The sequence below is a fragment of the Ascidia mentula genome, chromosome 8 (genome assembly GCF_947561715.1).
Source record: "Ascidia mentula chromosome 8, kaAscMent1.1, whole genome shotgun sequence".
NCBI classification, from domain to species: Eukaryota; Metazoa; Chordata; class Ascidiacea; order Phlebobranchia; family Ascidiidae; genus Ascidia; species Ascidia mentula.
This window is the reverse complement of record NC_138573.1, coordinates 10,036,060-10,058,602: the sequence shown is the minus strand read 5'-3', so window position 1 is coordinate 10,058,602 and position 22,543 is coordinate 10,036,060. Positions and strand designations below refer to the sequence as shown.

Sequence of the window (22,543 nt, the reverse complement as noted above, 5' to 3'; positions counted from 1 at the left end):
GTGGAAAACGCTGATACTCCAGTATTGCTTTTGCGGTTGCACAACGTATGTAACTGTGCGATTTCAGCACTTGTCCATTTTGCAGTATATGACTTTTCGATGAAAAATATTTTTTTGCAGTACAAGCTTTATTATACAGTGGATAACGCTGATACTCCAGTATTGCTTTTGCGGTTGCACAACGTATGTAACTATGCGATTTCAGCACTTGTCCATTTTGCAGTATGTAACTATGCGATTTCAGCACTTGTCCATTTTGCAATATATGACTTTTCGATGAAAAATATTTTTTTGCAGTACAAGCTTTATTATACAGTGGAAAACGCTGATACTCCAGTATTGCTTTTGCGGTTGCACAACGTATGTAACTATGCGATTTCAGCACTTGTCCATTTTGCAGTATATGACTTTTCGATGAAAAATATTTTTTTGCAGTACAAGCTTTATTATACAGTGGATAACGCTGATACTCCAGTATTGCTTTTGCGGTTGCACAACGTATGTAACTATGCGATTTCAGCACTTGTCCATTTTGCAGTATATGACTTTTCGATGAAAAATATTTTTTTGCAGTACAAGCTTTATTATACAGTGGATAACGCTGATACTCCAGTATTGCTTTTGCGGTTGCACAACGTATGTAACTATGCGATTTCAGCACTTGTCCATTTTGCAGTATATGACTTTTCGATGAAAAATATTTTTTTGCAGTACAAGCTTTATTATACAGTGGATAACGCTGATACTCCAGTATTGCTTTTGCGGTTGCACAACGTATGTAACTATGCGATTTCAGCACTTGTCCATTTTGCAGTATATGACTTTTCGATGAAAAATATTTTTTTGCAGTACAAGCTTTATTATACAGTGGATAACGCTGATACTCCAGTATTGCTTTTGCGGTTGCACAACGTATGTAACTATGCGATTTCAGCACTTGTCCATTTTGCAGTATATGACTTTTCGATGAAAAAATTTTTTTTGCAGTACAAGCTTTATTATACAGTGGAAAACGCTGATACTCCAGTATTGCTTTTGCGGTTGCACAACGTATGTAACTATGATATTTCAGCACTTCTCCATTATGCAGTATATGACTTTTCGATAAAAAATATTTTTTTTCAGTACAAGCTTTATTATACAGTGGAAAATGCTGGTACTCCAGTATTGCTTTTACGGTTGCACAACGTATGTAACTGTGCGATTTCAGCACTTGTCCATTTGGCAGTATATGACTTTTCGATAAAAAATAATTTTTTTCAGAACAAGCTTTATTATACAGTGGAAAACGCTGGTACTCCAGTATTGCTTTTGAGGTTGCACAACGTATGTAACTATGCAATTTCAGCACTTGTCCATTTTGCAGTATATGACTTTTCGATGAAAAATATTTTTTTGCAGTACAAGCTTTATTATACAGTGGAAAAGGCTGATACTCCAGTATTGCTTTTGCGGTTGCACAACGTATGTAACTATGCGATTTCAGCACTTGTCCATTTTGCAGTATATGACTTTTCGATGAAAAATATTTTTTTGCAGTACAAGCTTTATTATACAGTGGATAACGCTGATACTCCAGTATTGCTTTTGCGGTTGCACAACGTATGTAACTATGCGATTTCAGCACTTGTCCATTTTGCAGTATATGACTTTTCAATAAAAAATATTTTTTAGCAGTACAAGCTTTATTATACAGTGGATAACGCTGATACTCCAGTATTGCTTTTGCGGTTGCACAACGTATGTAACTATGCAATTTCAGCACTTGTCCATTTTGCAGTATATGACTTTTCAATAAAAAATATTTTTTTGCAGTACAAGCTTTATTATACAGTGGATAACGCTGATACTCCAGTATTGCTTTTGCGGTTGCACAACGTATGTAACTATGCAATTTCAGCACTTGTCCATTTTGCAGTATATGACTTTTCGATGAAAAATATTTTTTTGCAGTACAAGCTTTATTATACAGTGGATAACGCTGATACTCCAGTATTGCTTTTGCGGTTGCACAACGTATGTAACTATGCGATTTCAGCACTTGTCCATTTTGCAGTATATGACTTTTCAATAAAAAATATTTTTTAGCAGTACAAGCTTTATTATACAGTGGAAAACGCTGATACTCCAGTATTGCTTTTGCGGTTGCACAACGTATGTAACTATGCGATTTCAGCACTTGTCCATTTTGCAGTATATGACTTTTCGATGAAAAATATTTTTTTGCAGTACAAGCTTTATTATACAGTGGAAAACGCTGATACTCAAGTATTGCTTTTGCGGTTGCACAACGTATGTAACTATGAGATTTCAGCACTTCTCCATTTTGCAGTATATGACATTTCGATAAAAAATATTTTTTTTCAGTACAAGCTTTATTATACAGTGGAAAACGCTGGTACTCCAGTATTGCTTTTGCGGTTGCACAACGTATGTAACTATGCGATTTCAGCACTTGTCCATTTTGCAGTATATGACTTTTCGATGAAAAATATTTTTTTGCAGTACAAGCTTTATTATACAGTGGAAAACGCTGTTACTCCAGTATTGCTTTTGCGGTTGCACAACGTATGTAACTGTGCGATTTCAGCGCTTGTCCATTTTGCAGTATATGACTTTTCGATGAAAAATATTTTTTTGCAGTACAAGCTTTATTATACAGTGGAAAACGCTGGTACTCCAGTATTGCTTTTGCGGTTGCACAACGTATGTAACTATGCGATTTCAGCATTTGTCCATTTTGCAGTATATGACTTTTTGTGAAAAAATATTTTTTTTCTGTACAAGCTTTATTATACAGTGGAAAACGCTGGTACTCCAGTATTGCTTTTGCGGTTGCACAACGTATGTAACTGTGCGATTTCAGCACTTGTCCATTTTGCAGTATATGACTTTTCAACAAAAAAAATATTTTTTTTCAGTACAAGCTTTATTATACAGTGGAAAACGCTGGTACTCAAGTATTGCTTTTGCGGTTGCACAACGTATGTAACTGTGCAATTTCAGCACTTGTCCATTTTGCAGTATATGATTTTTCGATCAAAAATATTTTTTTTCAGCACAAGCTTTATTATACAGTGGAAAACGCTGGTACTCCAGTATTGCTTTTGCGGTTGCACAACGTATGTAACTGTGCGATTTCAGCACTTGTCCATTTTGCAGTATATGACTTTTTGTGATAAATATTTTTTTTCAGCACAAGCTTTATTATACAGTGGAAAACGCTGCTACTCAAGTATTGCCTTTGCGGTTGCACAACGTATGTAACTGTGCGATTTCAGCACTTGTCCATTTTGCAGTATTTGACTTTTCGATAAAAATTTGTTTTTTTTCAATACAAGCTTTATTATACAGTGGAAAACGTTGGTACTCCAGTATTGCTTTTGCGGTTACACAACGTATGTAACTATGCAATTTCAGCACTTGTCCATTTTGCAGTATATGACTTTTCGATTAAAAATATTTTTTTGCAGTACAAGCTTTATTATACAGTGGAAAACGCTGATACTCCAGTATTGCTTTTGCGGTTGCACAACGTATGTAACTATGCGATTTCAGCACTTGTTCATTTTGCAGTATATGACTTTTCGATGAAAAATATTTTTTTGCAGTACAAGCTTTATTATACAGTGGAAAACGCTGATACTCCAGTATTGCTTTTGCGGTTGCACAACGTATGTAACTATGCGATTTCAGCACTTGTCCATTTTGCAGTATATGACTTTTCGATGAAAAATATTTTTTTGCAGTACAAGCTTTATTATACAGTGGAAAACGCTGGTACTCCAGTATTGCTTTTGCGGTTGCACAACGTATGTAACTATACGATTTCAGCATTTGTCCATTTTGCAGTATATGACTTTTTGTGAAAAAATATTTTTTTTCTGTACAAGCTTTATTATACAGTGGAAAACGCTGGTACTCCAGTATTGCTTTTGCGGTTGCACAACGTATGTAACTGTGCGATTTCAGCACTTGTCCATTTTGCAGTATATGACTTTTCAACAAAAAAAATATTTTTTTTCAGTACAAGCTTTATTATACAGTGGAAAACGCTGGTACTCAAGTATTGCTTTTGCGGTTGCACAACGTATGTAACTGTGCAATTTCAGCACTTGTCCATTTTGCAGTATATGATTTTTCGATCAAAAATATTTTTTTTCAGCACAAGCTTTATTATACAGTGGAAAACGCTGGTACTCCAGTATTGCTTTTGCGGTTGCACAACGTATGTAACTGTGCGATTTCAGCACTTGTCCATTTTGCAGTATATGACTTTTTGTGATAAATATTTTTTTTCAGCACAAGCTTTATTATACAGTGGAAAACGCTGCTACTCAAGTATTGCCTTTGCGGTTGCACAACGTATGTAACTGTGCGATTTCAGCACTTGTCCATTTTGCAGTATTTGACTTTTCGATAAAAATTTGTTTTTTTTCAATACAAGCTTTATTATACAGTGGAAAACGTTGGTACTCCAGTATTGCTTTTGCGGTTACACAACGTATGTAACTATGCAATTTCAGCACTTGTCCATTTTGCAGTGTATGACTTTTCGACAAAAAATATTTTTTGTCTGTACAAGCTTTATTATGCAATGGAAAATGCTGGTACTCCAGTATTGCTTTTGCGGTTGCACAACGTATGTAACTATGCAATTTCAGCACTTGTCCATTTTGCAGTATATGACTTTTCGATTAAAAATATTTTTTTGCAGTACAAGCTTTATTATACAGTGGAAAACGCTGATACTCCAGTATTGCTTTTGCGGTTGCACAACGTATGTAACTATGCGATTTCAGCACTTGTTCATTTTGCAGTATATGACTTTTCGATGAAAAATATTTTTTTGCAGTACAAGCTTTATTATACAGTGGAAAACGCTGATACTCCAGTATTGCTTTTGCGGTTGCACAACGTATGTAACTATGCGATTTCAGCACTTGTCCATTTTGCAGTATATGACTTTTCGATGAAAAATATTTTTTTGCAGTACAAGCTTTATTATACAGTGGAAAACGCTGATACTCCAGTATTGCTTTTGCGGTTGCACAACGTATGTAACTATGCGATTTCAGCACTTGTCCATTTTGCAGTATATGACTTTTCGATGAAAAATATTTTTTTGCAGTACAAGCTTTATTATACAGTGGAAAACGCTGATACTCCAGTATTGCTTTTGCAGTTGCACAACGTATGTAACTATGATATTTCAGCACTTCTCCATTTTGCAGTATATGACTTTCGATAAAAAATATTTTTTTTCAGTACAAGCTTTATTATACAGTGGAAAATGCTGGTACTCCAGTATTGCTTTTGCGGTTGCACAACGTATGTAACTATGCAATTTCAGCACTTGTCCATTTTGCAATTTTTGACTTTTCGATGAAAAATATTTTTTTGCAGTACAAGCTTTATTATACAGTGGAAAACGCTGATACTCTAGTATTGCTTTTGCGGTTGCACAACGTATGTAACTATGCGATTTCAGCACTTGTCCATTTTGCAGTATATGATTTTTCGATGAAAAATGTTTTTTTGCAGTACAAGCTTTATTATACAGTGGATAACGCTGATACTCCAGTATTGCTTTTGCGGTTGCACAACGTATGTAACTATGCGATTTCAGCACTTGTCCATTTTGCAGTATATGACTTTTCAATAAAAAATATTTTTTAGCAGTACAAGCTTTATTATACAGTGGAAAACGCTGGTACTCCAGTATTGCTTTTGCGGTTGCCCAACGTATGTAATTATGCAATTTCAGCACTTGTCCATTTTGCAGTATATGACTTTTCGACAAAAAATATTTTTTTTCAGTACAAGCTTTATTATGCAGTGGAAAATGCTGGTACTCCAGTATTGCTTTTGCGGTTGCACAACGTATGTAACTATGCAATTTCAGCACTTGTCCATTTTGCCGTATATGACTTTTCGATGAAAAATATTTTTTTGCAGTACAAGCTTTATTATACAGTGGAAAACGCTGATACTCCAGTATTGCTTTTGCGGTTGCACAACGTAGGTAACTATGCGATTTCAGCACTTGTCCATTTTGCAGTATATGACTTTTCGATGAAAAATATTTTTTTGCAGTACAAGCTTTATTATACAGTGGATAACGCTGATACTCCAGTATTGCTTTTGCGGTTGCACAACGTATGTAACTATGCGATTTCAGCACTTGTCCATTTTGCAGTATATGACTTTTCGATGAAAAATATTTTTTTGCAGTACAAGCTTTATTATACAGTGGAAAACGCTGATACTCCAGTATTGCTTTTGCGGTTGCACAACGTATGTAACTATGATATTTCAGCACTTGTCAATTTTGCAGTATATGACTTTTCGATAAAAAATATTTTTTTTCAGTACAAGCTTTATTATACAGTGGAAAATGCTGGTACTCCAGTATTGCTTTTGCGGTTGCACAACGTATGTAACTATGCAATTTCAGCACTTGTCCATTTTGCAATTTTTGACGTTTCGATGAAAAATATTTTTTTGCAGTACAAGCTTTATTATACAGTGGAAAACGCTGATACTCCAGTATTGCTTTTGCGGTTGCACAACGTATGTAACTATGCGATTTCAGCACTTGTCCATTTTGCAGTATATGACTTTTCGATGAAAAATATTTTTTTGCACTACAAGCTTTATTATACAGTGGAAAACGCTGATACTTCAGTATTGCTTTTGAGGTTGCACAACGTATGTAACTATGCGATTTCAGCACTTGTCCATTTTGCAGTATATGACTTTTCAAAAAAAAATATTTTTTAGCAGTACAAGCTTTATTATACAGTGGAAAACGCTGATACTCCAGTATTGCTTTTGCGGTTGCACAACGTATGTAACTATGCGATTTCAGCACTTGTCCATTTTGCAGTATATGACTTTTCGATGAAAAATATTTTTTGGCAGTACAAGCTTTATTATACATTGGAAAACGCTGGTACTCCAGTATTGCTTTTGCGGTTGCACAACGTATGTAACTATGCGATTTCAGCACTTGTCCATTTTGCAGTATATGACTTTTCGATGAAAAATATTTTTTTGCAGTACAAGCTTTATTATACAGTGGAAAACGCTGATACTCCTGTATTGCTTTTGCGGTTGCACAACGTATGTAACTATGCGATTTCAGCACTTGTCCATTTTGCAGTATATGACTTTTCGATGAAAAATATTTTTTTGCAGTACAAGCTTTATTATACAGTGGAAAACGCTGATACTCCAGTATTGCTTTTGCGGCTGCACAACGTATGTAACTATGCGATTTCAGCACTTGTCCATTTTGCAGTATATGACTTTTCAAAAAAAAATATTTTTTAGCAGTACAAGCTTTATTATACAGTGGAAAACGCTGATACTCCAGTATTGCTTTTGCGGTTGCACAACGTATGTAACTATGCGATTTCAGCACTTGTCCATTTTGCAGTATATGACTTTTCGATGAAAAATATTTTTTGGCAGTACAAGCTTTATTATACATTGGAAAACGCTGGTACTCCAGTATTGCTTTTGCGGTTGCACAACGTATGTAACTATGCGATTTCAGCACTTGTCCATTTTGCAGTATATGACTTTTCGATGAAAAATATTTTTTTGCAGTACAAGCTTTATTATACAGTGGATAACGCTGATACTCCAGTATTGCTTTTGCGGTTGCACAACGTATGTAACTATGCGATTTCAGCACTTGTCCATTTTGCAGTATATGACTTTTCGATGAAAAATATTTTTTTGCAGTACAAGCTTTATTATACAGTGGAAAACGCTGATACTCCAGTATTGCTTTTGCGGTTGCACAACGTATGTAACTATGATATTTCAGCACTTGTCAATTTTGCAGTATATGACTTTTCGATAAAAAATATTTTTTTTCAGTACAAGCTTTATTATACAGTGGAAAATGCTGGTACTCCAGTATTGCTTTTGCGGTTGCACAACGTATGTAACTATGCAATTTCAGCACTTGTCCATTTTGCAATTTTTGACTTTTCGATGAAAAATATTTTTTTGCAGTACAAGCTTTATTATACAGTGGAAAACGCTGATACTCCAGTATTGCTTTTGCGGTTGCACAACGTATGTAACTATGCGATTTCAGCACTTGTCCATTTTGCAGTATATGACTTTTCGATGAAAAATATTTTTTTGCAGTACAAGCTTTATTATACAGTGGAAAACGCTGATACTCCAGTATTGCTTTTGCGGTTGCACAACGTATGTAACTATGCGATTTCAGCACTTGTCCATTTTGCAGTATATGACTTTTCAAAAAAAAATATTTTTTAGCAGTACAAGCTTTATTATACAGTGGAAAACGCTGATACTCCAGTATTGCTTTTGCGGTTGCACAACGTATGTAACTATGCGATTTCAGCACTTGTCCATTTTGCAGTATATGACTTTTCGATGAAAAATATTTTTTGGCAGTACAAGCTTTATTATACTGTGGAAAACGCTGATACTCAAGTATTGCTTTTGCGGTTGCACAACGTATGTAACTGTGCGATTTCAGCACTTGTCCATTTTGTAGTATATGACTTTTCGATAAAAAATATTTTGTTTCAGTACAAGCTTTATTACACAATGGAAAACGCTGGTAAACCAGTATTGCTTTTGCGGTTGCACAACGTATGTAACTATGCAATTTCAGCACTTGTCCATTTTGCAGTATATGACTTTTTTTCGATTAAAAATATTTTTTTTCAGTACAAGCTTTATTATACAGTGGAAAACGCTGGTACTCCAGTATTGCTTTTGCGGTTGCACAACGTATGTAACTATGCAATTTCAGCACTTGTCCATTTTGCAGTATATGACTTTCGATAAAAAATATTTTTTTTCAGTACAAGCTTTATTATACAGTGGAAAACGCTGCTACTCAAGTATTGCTTTTGCGGTTGCACAACGTATGTAACTATGCGATTTCAGCATTTGTCCATTTTGCAGTATATGACTTTTTGTGAAAAAATATTTTTTTTCTGTACAAGCTTTATTATACAGTGGAAAACGCTGGTACTCCAGTATTGCTTTTGCGGTTGCACAACGTATGTAACTGTGCGATTTCAGCGCTTGTCCATTTTGCAGTATATGACTTTTCGATGAAAAATATGTTTTTTCCAGTACAAGCTTTATTATACAGTGGAAAACGCTGGTACTCCAGTATTGCTTTTGCGGTTGCACAACGTATGTAACTATGCAATTTCAGCACTTGTCCATTTTGCAGTATATGACTTTTTGTGAAAAAATATTTTTTGTCTGTACAAGCTTTATTATACAGTGGAAAACGCTGGTACTCCAGTATTGCTTTTGCGGTTGCACAACGTATGTAACTATGCGATTTCAGCACTTGTCCATTTTGCAGTATATGAATTATTATACAGTGGAAAACGCTGGAACTCCAGTATTGCTTTTGCGGTTGCACAACGTATGTAACTATGCAATTTCAGCACTTGTCCATTTTGCAGTATATGACTTTTCGATTAAAAATATTTTTTTTCAGTACAAGCTTTATTATACAGTGGAAAACGCTGGTACTCAAGTATTGCTTTTGCGGTTGCACAACGTATGTAACTGTGCGATTTCAGCACTTGTCCATTTTGCAGTATATGACTTTTGTGATAAATATTTTTTTTCAGTACAAGCTTTATTATACAGTGGAAAACGCTGGTACTCCAGTATTGCTTTTGCGGTTGCACAACGTATGTAACTGTGCGATTGCAGTATATGACTTTTCGATAAAAAATAGTTTTTTTCAGTACAAGCTTTATTATACAGTGGAAAACGCTGGTACTCCAGTATTGCTTTTGCGGTTGCACAATGTAACGCCTACTTCAGTGCTCCTGGTGGGCACAGACGTCCACTCTGGTGCTTCTACGTAGATTCAAAAACGCGCCTGCCAGGTCCCAACTACAGGCTTCTTCCCACTAACACTCCAACAAAATTCCAACAGTTTATTGTATTAACAAAGCCCTTCAATTAGCGGGATGCAGTACTTCACGGGATTAGATTGATAAACTGGCGGACGGTTTTCTAAAGGAAATATTGGGCCATAAGCACAATAGAAAAATGCCGGTTTCAACGAAAAAACATTCTTACCGAAACGTTTTGACCAGGACTTTAAAACAGTTATTTGTTGACGAGCATTCAAGTCAAACTGCAAGTAACAAACAAAGTACACTTTAAACCAGACATATTGTCACAACAATGGTTTAACAATTCAAGACAATGGTTATTGACATAATGTTGACAAAGACACACATGCAAATAAAACAACACTTACCAAAACAACTGGGTTACTAATTACTGTGAGACTTGATGTGCACAGCAATAAAGAACAGGTTACTTAACTTGTTAAGAATAATTAACTTAATTTTCCTGCAAAACAAACGACACAAGATTCGTAGACCCACGAAACTAACTACAGCCGTTGTCAGCAAACTTGCCGAACACGAGGCGCGAAATTTTCCACATGAAGGCGCTGTTTATACAGAAATTTACCATTTGGGGAGACAGTAGACAAAAAACAGTAATTTACGATGTAACATCCTCCCCCACAAATGTACGGCTCAGAAGAGTACATTTCCAATTTACAAACAAAAATTAACATCGTAAATCACACAAGTTACGGAGACGAAAAATTTGCCAATTTCAATTGGCTAGTTGCAGCAAAGTCTGTATGAATAAACATGCGTGGGTGTTAGCTCAACAGCATAGCGTTCATTTCTTCATGTCTTCCTTCAATTTAGAGCACCACGCTCAACACTAGTAGTCGACGACTAGTTGTCGGAGCCTGTCGAATGCACTTGGGAACCGCTAGCCTCGAAAACAAGGCACAACTTTGCAATTGGCCTTTTGATTATGTTTGATTTCGTTTTGACGTCGACTTGTCTGACAACTCCATGTTTGTCCGGATAGGTATTTATAACTCGACCAAGGTCCCAGCCTCGACGGGGCATAGATTCGTTAACAACGAGAACAATATCGCCGACTTCGATATTTTTTCTTCTGTCTGGCCACTTTTGCCGCAAAGCGATGGTTGGCAAGTACTCATTGGTCCATCGTCTCCAAAATTCGTCAGCTAAGAACTGCACTTGGCTGTTTGAAATCCACTTTGTGAGACGAAAACCTCCCCTTTGTAGCAATTTACAAAGTTGGAAAACAGTCTTAATTGCTTCCTCTTCAGTAGGTGCAGATGCTAAACAATAATCTACATAAAAGTTGTGCTTCACTATTTCAGACACATGTTTGTCAAACTCATGTCCAAATTCCTCAGTGGTGTGCTTCAAACAGAATGTAGCCATACATGGGGATGAGGTGGCTCCAAATATGTGGACTAACATTCGGTGAACTGTTGGCTTCTTTGTGAGATCACCTTCAGGCCACCATAAAAACCTCAGTAAATTGGAATCACTCTTCTTTACTCTAACTTGGTGGAACATAGCTTCCACATCACCAACAATTGCAATTTGATTCTTTCGGAAGCGGGTTAGCACACTGACCAGACTGTTAACAAGGTCAGGACCCTGCATGAGACTATCGTTTAAGGACACACCTTTTTGTGTTGCAGCGCAATCAAAGACGACTCTGACTTTGTCTGGTTTATGTGGGTGATAAACTGGATGGTGAGGAAGGTACCACGTGGGGTCACTTGTTTGTAGTTCTTCAGTTGGCACCTGTTCAGCATATCCTTTGTCTATGTACTCTTGAATTCTTTCCACATATCCTTTGCAAAGTAAGTCATCCTTTTGCAAGCGCCTTTGCAAATACAGCAATCTTTTTTGCGCTGAAACTAAATTGTCTCCAGGTAATTTTACGCTATTCCTCTTGGGTAAAGGTAGGACAAAATGTCCATCCACATGTTTTAACTTCTTCCTTCATAAACTTTAAAACCTTTCTGTCTTCCTTAGATGTGGGGAATTGCAAATCTCCAGGTTCTTCACAAAAATCTTGGTACCATGACCTTTGTATTCTTTGATCCAGTTCCAATGTTCTGATTCGATTGGCTTGCACATACCCTTTATCTGGTGATGGACCAATCAACGACCACCCCAGTGGAGTTCTCGCAGCAAATGGCTCCTTTTTCCCTCCAGTTCGAATCTCCAGGGTGCGATGAGCATACGGTGTATCGGTACCAATTAACAACATAATTTCCTCACTGTCGACCTTTGGCATCTCAAGACCTTTTAGATGAGGCAAGCTTTGTAGATCCTCGTCAGTTGGGTAGGAGTATGGACTTACTGGAATATGATCCACGGACATGGCTTCTTCAATGTTGATGACGTCATTACCATCCATGGATACCACTTGTAAATCAACACCAATTCCTTCTAGCATCTTTGGCCTCCGCCCAAGTGTATCCATTTGTATGCGTTTAAACTTTCCCTTTAAACCAAGTTTTTCGATTAGCTTTGTATGACAAAACGTAGCATCGGACCCAATGTCAAGAAAGGCATAGGACTCGAATTCTCTGCCATTGGCAACAAACTTTACAGGTAGGACACTCATATATGCACTCCTTCCATTCTTTGATGTGTTGCAACAAACCTTCCCTGTACAAGGCACATCACTTACAGATGAACTTTCATTTCTTGCATCAGGATTTCTTATAGCTGATGCACTTCTTGTGGGCAAATGCAATAATGCATGGTGCTTTCTTCCACAACCTTCTACAGAACAAGTAACAGCTTCTTTGCACTGCTTTGCAATGTGACCAGGATTTAGGCAATTGAAACATAAATACTTCTCACGAAACCAGTTGGCTCTTTCTGAAACAGATTTTTTCTTCAAACTAGGGCAGTCAACAAAGGAGTGACTTTGGCTGCAGAACAAGCACTTCGAAACTGATTTTGTAAACCTGGTCTGTGTGGGCGCTCTATTCGCCTTGGTTACAACTGTGTGAACAGAACTCTTCTTGGGTGGTTTGTTCTGGGGCTTCCTTTCTTCTCTTTTGCGAGGTACCAGCAGTTTTGCAAAAACAGTGTTGGCAACCTCTGCTTCTTCTTCAACAAACTCCACTAAATGCTGGAAATTTGCTTCTTCGCCCTTTTCTCGGAGGATAGTAGCCGCACGACGTTTCCACAAATTCTGTGAGTTGTATGGTAACTTCAATACCAACTCAACCAACCTGTCAGTGGTGTTCAGATCACTAAAATTTCCCAAGCCTTTCAAAATCAAAAGACATTTGCGCAGTGAAGTAGCAAACTGCTGCAAACCATCAGAATCATCTGGTTTGAGATTTGGACCACTTGTAAGTTGGCGAACAAAGGCTCTTGACACTATGTATGGTTTTCCGAAATTGTCATATAGAATGCTTTGAGCTTGAACATATCCCAATTCAGGTGGCATAACTGTACAATGCTCAATTAATGAGTAAGCTTTTCCTTTGCAATAATTCATTAGATAGTTCATCTTTACTCGATCAGAAGGTGCCTTCTTTTCAATAGTGGCTTCGAAACTTCTGATAAATGGCCAATAATCCATTGGTTCTCCATGAAATTTCAGGGAATCTGTTTTTGGTGTAGACATTGCATCACCAACTGCAGCCATTATTCCACGCACAACAGCACTTTCAGGTTGTACAGTTTCTGCTTTAGATGGGTTTGCTGTGTCAGCTTTGTCCAGCGGAGAGGTGTACTTGGACTTGCAGGGCTTCAACAATAGAACTTCATTTTCTTCAGCAAGACCATTATGAAAAGGTTTTGGAATATCGGTTTCATTTGATCTCATTTTCCCATCATCTGGAGACACATTAGAAGCTGCCTCCCAAATTTTAACTTCTGCTTCAGCTTCTTCAATTTCACACTGTGCTGCTAGTGTTTGCCTTTGAGCTTCAAGTTTTTGTTTTTCATGTTCAATTTGTTGTGTTTTCTCAACATGCCGTGATCTCACTTGAGCCTTTTCAAGACGAACCTTTGCTTCCAACCGCTTTACACTGGATGATGTACTTCCCTGTGTCTTTGTACAGCTTCTTGAAAAATGGGTAGACTTGGAAGAGCTCGTCCTCGCACTTCGGGCCTGTTGCACAGCCGGAAAAGTACGAACAGCAACTGGAGATGTAACGAATGACGAAGAACTAACATCAATGTTCTCTCCAACCTGAATTTTGAAATTCGTTTGAAACTGACCAATTCTTGCTTCCATTTCCTTCTTACATTGAACGACTTCCTGTAACTGTAGTTGAAAGTCATCATGCCTTTCACCTGATGGTACCCACTCTAAAAGCTCAGAGTATGTGTTTATCAAGCGAGTTGAAACTTCTTCAATACGTTTTGAAACAGAATTAACCAATGAAATATCTTTGTACATGATTGCATTTTCAGCAGTCTTATACCAGTCATTCAGTAATTCTTTGTCATGCTTCAGTTGGATCATTGATGGTGCTGCATGTTTTTTCAGCACTACTTGGTGCCTAGATATTGGTGATGAAAAGGATTGACCTCCTTCACTTCCAGGCATAGCTTCACTTTCAATCAAAAACGTTTGTTTTGCAAAAACGTTTCGAAAACTTCGAATGTAACGCCTACTTCAGTGCTCCTGGTGGGCACAGACGTCCACTCTGGTGCTTCTACGTAGATTCAAAAACGCGCCTGCCAGGTCCCAACTACAGGCTTCTTCCCACTAACACTCCAACAAAATTCCAACAGTTTATTGTATTAACAAAGCCCTTGTTGGCTTCAATTAGCGGGATGTAGTACTTCACGGGATTAGATTGATAAACTGGCGGACGGTTTTCTAAAGGAAATATTGGGCCATAAGCACAATAGAAAAATGCCGGTTTCAACGAAAAAACATTCTTACCGAAACGTTTTGACCAGGACTTTAAAACAGTTATTTGTTGACGAGCATTCAAGTCAAACTGCAAGTAACAAACAAAGTACACTTTAAACCAGACATATTGTCACAACAAAGGTTTAACAATTCAAGACAATGGTTATTGACATAATGTTGACAAAGACACACATGTAAATAAAACAACACTTACCAAAACAACTGGGTTACTAATTACTGTGAGACTTGATGTGCACAGCAATAAAGAACAGGTTACTTAACTTGTTAAGAATAATTAACTTAATTTTCCTGCAAAACAAACGACACAAGATTCGTAGACCCACGAAACTAACTACAGCCGTTGTCAGCAAACTTGCCGAACACGAGGCGCGAAATTTTCCACATGAAGGCGCTGTTTATACAGAAATTTACCATTTGGGGAGACAGTAGACAAAAAACAGTAATTTACGATGTAACACACAACGTATGTAACTGTGCAATTTCAGCACTTGTCCATTTTGCAGTATATGACTTTTCAACAAAAAAAATATTTTTTTTCAGTACAAGCTTTATTATACAGTGGAAAAGACTGGTACTTTAGTGTTGCTTTTGCGGTTGCACAACGTATGTAACTATGAGATTTCAGCACTTCTCCATTTTGCAGTATATGACTTTTCGATAAAAAATATTTTTTTTCAGTACAAGCTTTATTACACAGTGGAAAACGCTGGTACTCCAGTATTGCTTTTGCGGTTGCACAACGTATGTAACTATGCGATTTCAGCACTTGTCCATTTTGCAGTATATGACTTTTCGACAAAAAATATTTTTTTTCAGTACAAGCTTTATTACACAGTGGAAAACGCTGGTACTCCAGTATTGCTTTTGCGGTTGCACAACGTATGTAACTATGCGATTTCAGCACTTGTCCATGTAGATTCCCAAACCCGATTTCGTTAGTTCTTTCCATTACGTTTTCTATGTTTGGCACAACTTCTGTTATTGCGTCACAAAGGCTGCGCAGTAGCCGTGCGCGTGCAGACCGCATGGTTGTGTTTTTCTTCTTTGCTAGTTGTGTTACCAGTTATTGTGGTATCTTTAATAATAACGATTCTATTTGAATAAGCAAAACTGCGAAATAGTTTGTTTACTGTGCCTTGCAACAATTGAAACTTTACTGGATTATAATAATGCTACTGAAAAATGTGTTGTCACAACGGACAATTCTCTGAATAAGATCGGTCGCAAAACAGTTCGGTAAGTGCGATTGATTTTGCTATAGTGTAAATTTGTTTACGTATTGATTGTACAATTGTGTTTCTTTACTAGAAACCGCTCCCGTTCCGGCGCCGTGACTTTGCGCCCGTCATTCATTTCACATTGAATACAACTGTGTTTTGTGTCCTGTACTTGGTGACTACCTGGGAAGCTAGGAGCGCGTTTCGAGACATTTTGTGCTGAACCGCTGTGCAACGTGTAGCGTTACCGATCGGCTAGAAAAAGCACGTTACATACAAGTTTCGAACTGTCATTGTTACAACCGTTTGTGACGTCACAACATGCCTGTCCTGACAAAGAAGAAGAGAAAACGGCTTGGCTGTGCATTAAAACAGTTACAAGACGATTACCTCGATGCTGAGAGGATGATGCTCAACCGCGAAAAGGAAAAACTGCAAGAAGCGTTGCTTGCCGTAGAAGCAAGCTATACCGAGGCTATGAACCTGTGTGAAGATATGTCCGATGAGGCCACGATGCCGGGAAGTGTGTCTCGAAAAAGGGATTGTGTTCGAGGCAAGAACGAGTTCGACATTCGCGTCAGGCAGTGGCTGCGCGACATTTCAACACCGGTGCCTGTCTCGGAAGCTGGTAGCCGTTCACCGCCCGCCAGTAGAACGTCGAAACGATGTGAATCCACTATTCACACTGGGAGCGTAAGATCTTCTAGGAGCTCGACATGCAGTATTAAGTTAAAGGAAAGTCGTGTGAAGCTAAATCTTGCTCGATTAGCACGCAAGCAAGATGAAGAACGAAAAGAAGAGGAATTAAAACAGGCCGAGTTCACCCTGGATAAACGAAAATTGGAAGCTGAAATCGCTGATCGCGAATCTCAACGGAAGTTGGAACTAGCAGAAGCCGAACTGAACGCATGGGAAGAAGTTGCCAGCGTTTGTTCGTTTAAATACGAACAACGAAAAGATACAGTGTGTCCCAAGAATCCTGAAGAATTAGTGATCGAAGATCCTAAACCAAATGAAGTAAAATTCAAGGAATTCGAATGTCCTCGTCGCCAAAAGGTACCACGTGATAACATTTACTCGCCACATAATGGGCGTACCTCTCCGACGCAGTTTAGACCTCATTATACGGAGGTTGGTGAACGTTTTCTGCCAAAAACACAAATAACAAAGTTTGATGGCGATCCTATGGACTATTGGTCATTTGCAAATCGATACAAAATTCATATTGCTAGCAGATTAGACTGTGATGATTTAAGACTTACATATTTGCTGCAACATTGCACGCCGAGTGTCAATGAAAAGCTGAGGCACTATACGTCATCCTCAAACCCTGCAATAAGCTACGAACTTGCTTGGAAAGAACTGTACGAACGCTATGGTCAACCACATATTATCGCTCGTTGCTGCGAAAAGAAGTTGCAAGAAAGTCCGAAGATTGGGCGAAACGACCCCGACGGTTTGGAAAAGTTGGCCGTCCTCCTTAAGAGATGCTGCGTATCTTTGGAGGAAATCACGGGTATGTCTACCGTTGATTCTGTCGGTTTTATTGTTGCTATTGCTAGCAAGCTACCTGTGGAGATGCAATGCAAATGGGTTTCTGCATCTGTTGCATTGCAAAGGGAAACGGGTAGGGTCGCGCGTTTCGCGGATTTTGCGAATTTCGTTGTGAAGCAGAGCGAGGAAGCCAACTCGATATATGGGAAAGGTCTCTTTCCTTCAGGCCCTGAAAAGAATCAAGGTGTCAAACGACAAAAGGCGACGTCATGCAACGCCATTGCTTCTACTGGTGCACAGAAATCGGTGCAGAAGGAAAACCAGTCAACACAACGAAAGAAACCGTGTCCTTGTTGTGCAAAGCCGCATGACCTCGACGTCTGCTTTGCGTTTAAACGAAAACCGCATCGTGAGCGACGACAATTTGTGAGAGCGAAAGGTTTGTGTTTCCGGTGTCTTGAAGTGGGACACATGGTTGTTGATTGTAGCAGTAAGACAGTTTGCCATGAGGAAGGTTGTGGAAGTGCATACCATCATGTGCTTCTGCACAATCCGGCGAGACCCCGACCGACGGACGCATCTTCGGAGGACAAGAATGGAAATGACTCAGCGTCTTTGAAACAGGGTAGTTGCTTGAATACCGTGGGCTGTCATGACAGCAACTCAATGTCCGCTTGGTTAGACATTGTTCCTGTTCGAGTCCGCGTTGGGGACAAGGAAATTGAAACATATGCTCTGCTGGACACTGGTTCAGACAAAACCTTCTGTGAGAAACGGCTGATGAACATGTTGGATGTTGAGGTAGAAGGCGAACCAGTTCGAATGCAGCTCGGGTCGATCAATGGTGCAAGGGAGCTGAACACCGTGAAAATCTCCATGTCAGTACTGCCCTTGATGGGAGGAGAGGAGTTCAATTTACCGGAAGTGACGCTACTTGACGAAATACCTGTTCCGCCTGAGCATGTCCCAAAGTTTGGAACATCTGTTCGTCCCAAGCATCTGCAGGGAGTGCATTTACCGCAAATCAAAGGTGGGTCTGTCACATTACTTATTGGTACAGACAACTACTTAGTTCATCGATGTTTGGAGAGTCGGTTCTCTCCTGATCCGGAGTACCCGGACGCTGTCAAAACGCCTCTGGGTTGGTTGCTAAGAGGTTATGCTCCACAGAAAACCCCCAGGGGCTGTAGTTTTCTGTTGCAGGGAATTGAACATTTCAATCCCTTTAATAACATCGATGACGTCATCGTGACCGATGATGGTGAAACTTACCCCATGCGAAGTGGTCATTTGGGGGATGCTGAATCCTTCCTACAGTGGCTCCGGAGCAACAGGGAAGCAATGGAGTTTGGATTGAAGTTTTCAGCGGAGGACGTCATTGCATATGACATCATGACCAAGCAAGTGGAACACAAAGATGGACATTACCAGCTGCCACTGTTGTGGCGAAATTCGGCAGATATTCTTCCCAACACTTTGAAATTGGCACAGAAACGACTGTCTGGTCTTAAGAAGCGTTTGTCGCATGATGCAAGTTTAAGTCAAAGGTATGTACAGCAGATGCAAATCCTTCTGGATAAGGGTTATGCCGAACGGGTACCAGAAGAAGAAATTAGTACTGACGGTCGGAAGTGGTACCTTCCTCACCATCCCGTGGTCAACCCAAAGAAGCCGGAAAAGCTTCGGATCGTTTTTGACTGTGCCGCAAAGTGCGACGGTAACTCTATAAACGATCACTTGATGAACTCGTTGGTTGGAGTGCTTTTGAGATTCCGCAAAGAAGCCGTGGCTTTGGTTGCGGACATAGAAGCCATGTTCCACCAAGTACGCGTCACACAGCAGGATCGTGACGCCTTCAGATTCCTGTGGTGGCCAGGAGGCGACACACTAAAGGACCCTGTGCCGCACCGAATGACTGTTCATTTATTTGGCGCAAAGTCGTCCCCAAGCTGCGCCACATTCTGCCTACGTGAAACTGCACGTGAATTTGGGAAGTTTTTTGATCCTCGTGTCACCGAGGTCGTGAGAAAAAACTTTTATGTGGACGATTGTTTATTATCAATCCCCACAGAAGCAATGGGAATGAAAATGGTGGAAAATTTAAGAAGTTTGCTGTCCATGGGAGGTTTCAGGCTGACAAAATGGTTGTCATCGAGTGACGCTGTGACGACCTCTGTTCCTAATGAGGAAAGGTCCAAATCAATCCAGAACATTCCGCTTGGCGGAGAGGTACAGGAACGTGTTCTGGGAATCAGCTGGCGTCTTCCAGAGGACGAATTTGGATTTAATGTCGTCCTGCCGGACAAACCGATCACGCGACGTGGAATGCTCTCTGTGACAAACTCCTTGTTTGACCCCCTTGGATTCGTTGCACCCGTGGTCCTAGAAGCTCGATTGATCTACAGGGACGTGTGTCAACAGAAGATTGGATGGGACGATGTCGTGCCGACCACGGATCAAGCCAGGTGGCGAAAATGGCGAGAAAGCCTCTGTGAGCTTTGTGAGGTAAGAATACCTCGTTTTTATCGAATGACCACCAATGCGTCCAAAGTACAGTTACATTTGCTGACGCTTCGTCAGAAGCACGAGGTTGTGCTTGTTACCTGAGGTCAGTAGATGACCGCTCGAACGTTACGTGCTCGCTGGTGATGGGCAAATCACTGCTTTCCGGTTCAGGAAGGCAAACTATACCACGACTGGAACTGGAGGCTGCTTTGGATGCAGTGAAAATGTCACGAACAGTGAAGGAGGAACTTGATTTAGAAGACTGTCCTTGTCTGTTTTGGACAGACTCATCCATTGTGCTGCAGAGTTTGCACGCCGACAGCAAGAACTTTCCTATATTTTCGCGAAATCGAATTACACAGATTTTGAATCACTCATGTGTCCATGATTGGATGCACGTACCAACCGACGAGAACCCGGCTGATGCAGCGTCTCGCGGTGTTACTGCCAATGCACTGTGCAGTGGAATGTGGTTAACCGGACCTGAGTTTCTGCGAAAGACACCCGACCAGTGGCCAAATCGTTTCACCAAGATACCAACTACTGCTGAGGTCTACAAAAGCTTTGACTTGGAAAGAATCAAGGCGGATGTTTTCCTCACAACGCTCGAAGAAAAAGGCACTGATCGTTTGATTGGCTATTTTTCGTCACTACATCGTTTGAAGCTGGCAACTGCATGGTTGCTCAGGTTTAAACGCTACTTGTACTGTAAAGCGAAAAAGAAAGAGGTGACCGTGTCACACTCGCCTATATCCGTTGACGAAATAATAATTGCTGAGTCAGAACTTGTCAAGTTTGTGCAGCGTCAGCACTTTGCTGACTGGCTTGCATCGCTACCCACGGGTAAACTGCTGCCAAAATCTGCGCTCTATAGGCTCGACCCTATATTGAAGGACGACATACTTCGTGTTGGCGGCAGACTCGACAACGCGAGGTTGTGCTACGAAACAAGGCATCCGGCGATTCTGCCCAATGATTGTCGCCTAACGGAATTAATTGCCCAAGAAATTCACGCCCAAGGTGCGGGGCATGCTGGTATCAACTACACATTGAGTTTGTTGTGCCAGCGCTACTGGATAGTGAACGCCCGAGCGACTGTTCGTCGGGTTATACGCCATTGCTTGTTTTGCCGACGAAGAAATGCCAGGCCAGGTCAGCAGCTGATGGCTGACCTGCCTCCGTCCAGATTGCAGGTTGACGAACCACCATTCTCACACGTCGGTGTGGACTATTTCGGACCTTTGCTGATCAGACAACGCAGATGCGAAATTAAAAGGTACGGATGTCTGTTTACGTGTATGACGACACGTGCTGTTCATCTAGAAGTTGCTGCCGACCTAACTACAGACGCCTTTTTGAACGTCTTGAGGCGATTTCTTGCACGACGTGGTCCAATATCACACATTTACTCGGATAATGGAACCAATTTCGTCGGAGCAAACCGCGTTATGAAGGAAGACGTGGAGAAATGGAACCAAAATCAGATCTGCGACTACCTGCGCCAGCGGAAGGTGAAGTGGTCGTTCAACCCACCAGGAGCAAGCCACATGGGTGGAGTGTGGGAACGGATGATCAGAACCGTCCGAAGAATTATGATGGCGATATATCCTGAGGGAAAACTAGACGATGACGCCCTACACACGTTGCTGTTGGAAGTGGAGAACATCGTAAATTCACGACCACTAACTGAAGTCCCCCTGGATGTCGGTGAGGACATGCCCTTGACGCCAAACCACCTATTACGAATTAACCCATCTGTGGGACTGCCGCCGACGATTACCTACCCGAGCGATTGCTACGCCAGACGCCGATACCGCCTGGTTCAACATGTTGCCGATGAGTTTTGGCAACGATGGCTGAGGGAGTACCCCCGGACAATCATCTCCAGACAAAAATGGCACACCCGAAAAAGTAACTTTTCCAAAGGTGATGTTGTGCTACTCGTCGATGATTCTGCTCCACGATGTCGATGGCCTCTCGGTAGAGTTACCGAACTATTCCATGACAAACACCAGGTGGTGAGGAGCGTTGAAGTGAAGACGGCCGGCGGCGTCCTCAGGAGACCCATCACTAAACTCTGCGTGGTAATCCCTGCCGCACAGGATGAGACTGAACTGAAAACTGTTTGTGAATCTTTGTGTTGATGTAAAATTGGTACAATGCCCAATTTTGGGGGGGAGGATGTAGATTCCCAAACCCGATTTCGTTAGTTCTTTCCATTACGTTTTCTATGTTTGGCACAACTTCTGTTATTGCGTCACAAAGGCTGCGCAGTAGCCGTGCGCGTGCAGACCGCATGGTTGTGTTTTTCTTCTTTGCTAGTTGTGTTACCAGTTATTGTGGTATCTTTAATAATAACGATTCTATTTGAATAAGCAAAACTGCGAAATAGTTTGTTTACTGTGCCTTGCAACAATTGAAACTTTACTGGATTATAATAATGCTACTGAAAAATGTGTTGTCACAACGGACAATTCTCTGAATAAGATCGGTCGCAAAACAGTTCGGTAAGTGCGATTGATTTT

At 40.1% G+C, this 22,543-nt stretch overlaps 2 protein-coding genes across 2 annotated transcripts; both read left to right on the top strand.

The window, feature by feature from the left end:
* Window positions 1-16,340: 16,340 nt before the first annotated feature.
* Window positions 16,341-20,120, top strand: LOC145911907 (uncharacterized). The gene has a single exon (XM_082999342.1). The coding sequence runs from the start codon at window positions 16,341-16,343 to the stop codon at window positions 20,118-20,120; it is 3,780 nt and encodes a 1,259-aa protein (XP_082855468.1).
* A 41-nt stretch (window positions 20,121-20,161) lies between these two features.
* LOC145911906 (uncharacterized) lies at window positions 20,162-22,162 on the top strand. Its single transcript, XM_082999341.1, has one exon. The coding sequence runs from the start codon at window positions 20,162-20,164 to the stop codon at window positions 22,160-22,162; it is 2,001 nt and encodes a 666-aa protein (XP_082855467.1).
* Window positions 22,163-22,543: the final 381 nt, after the last annotated feature.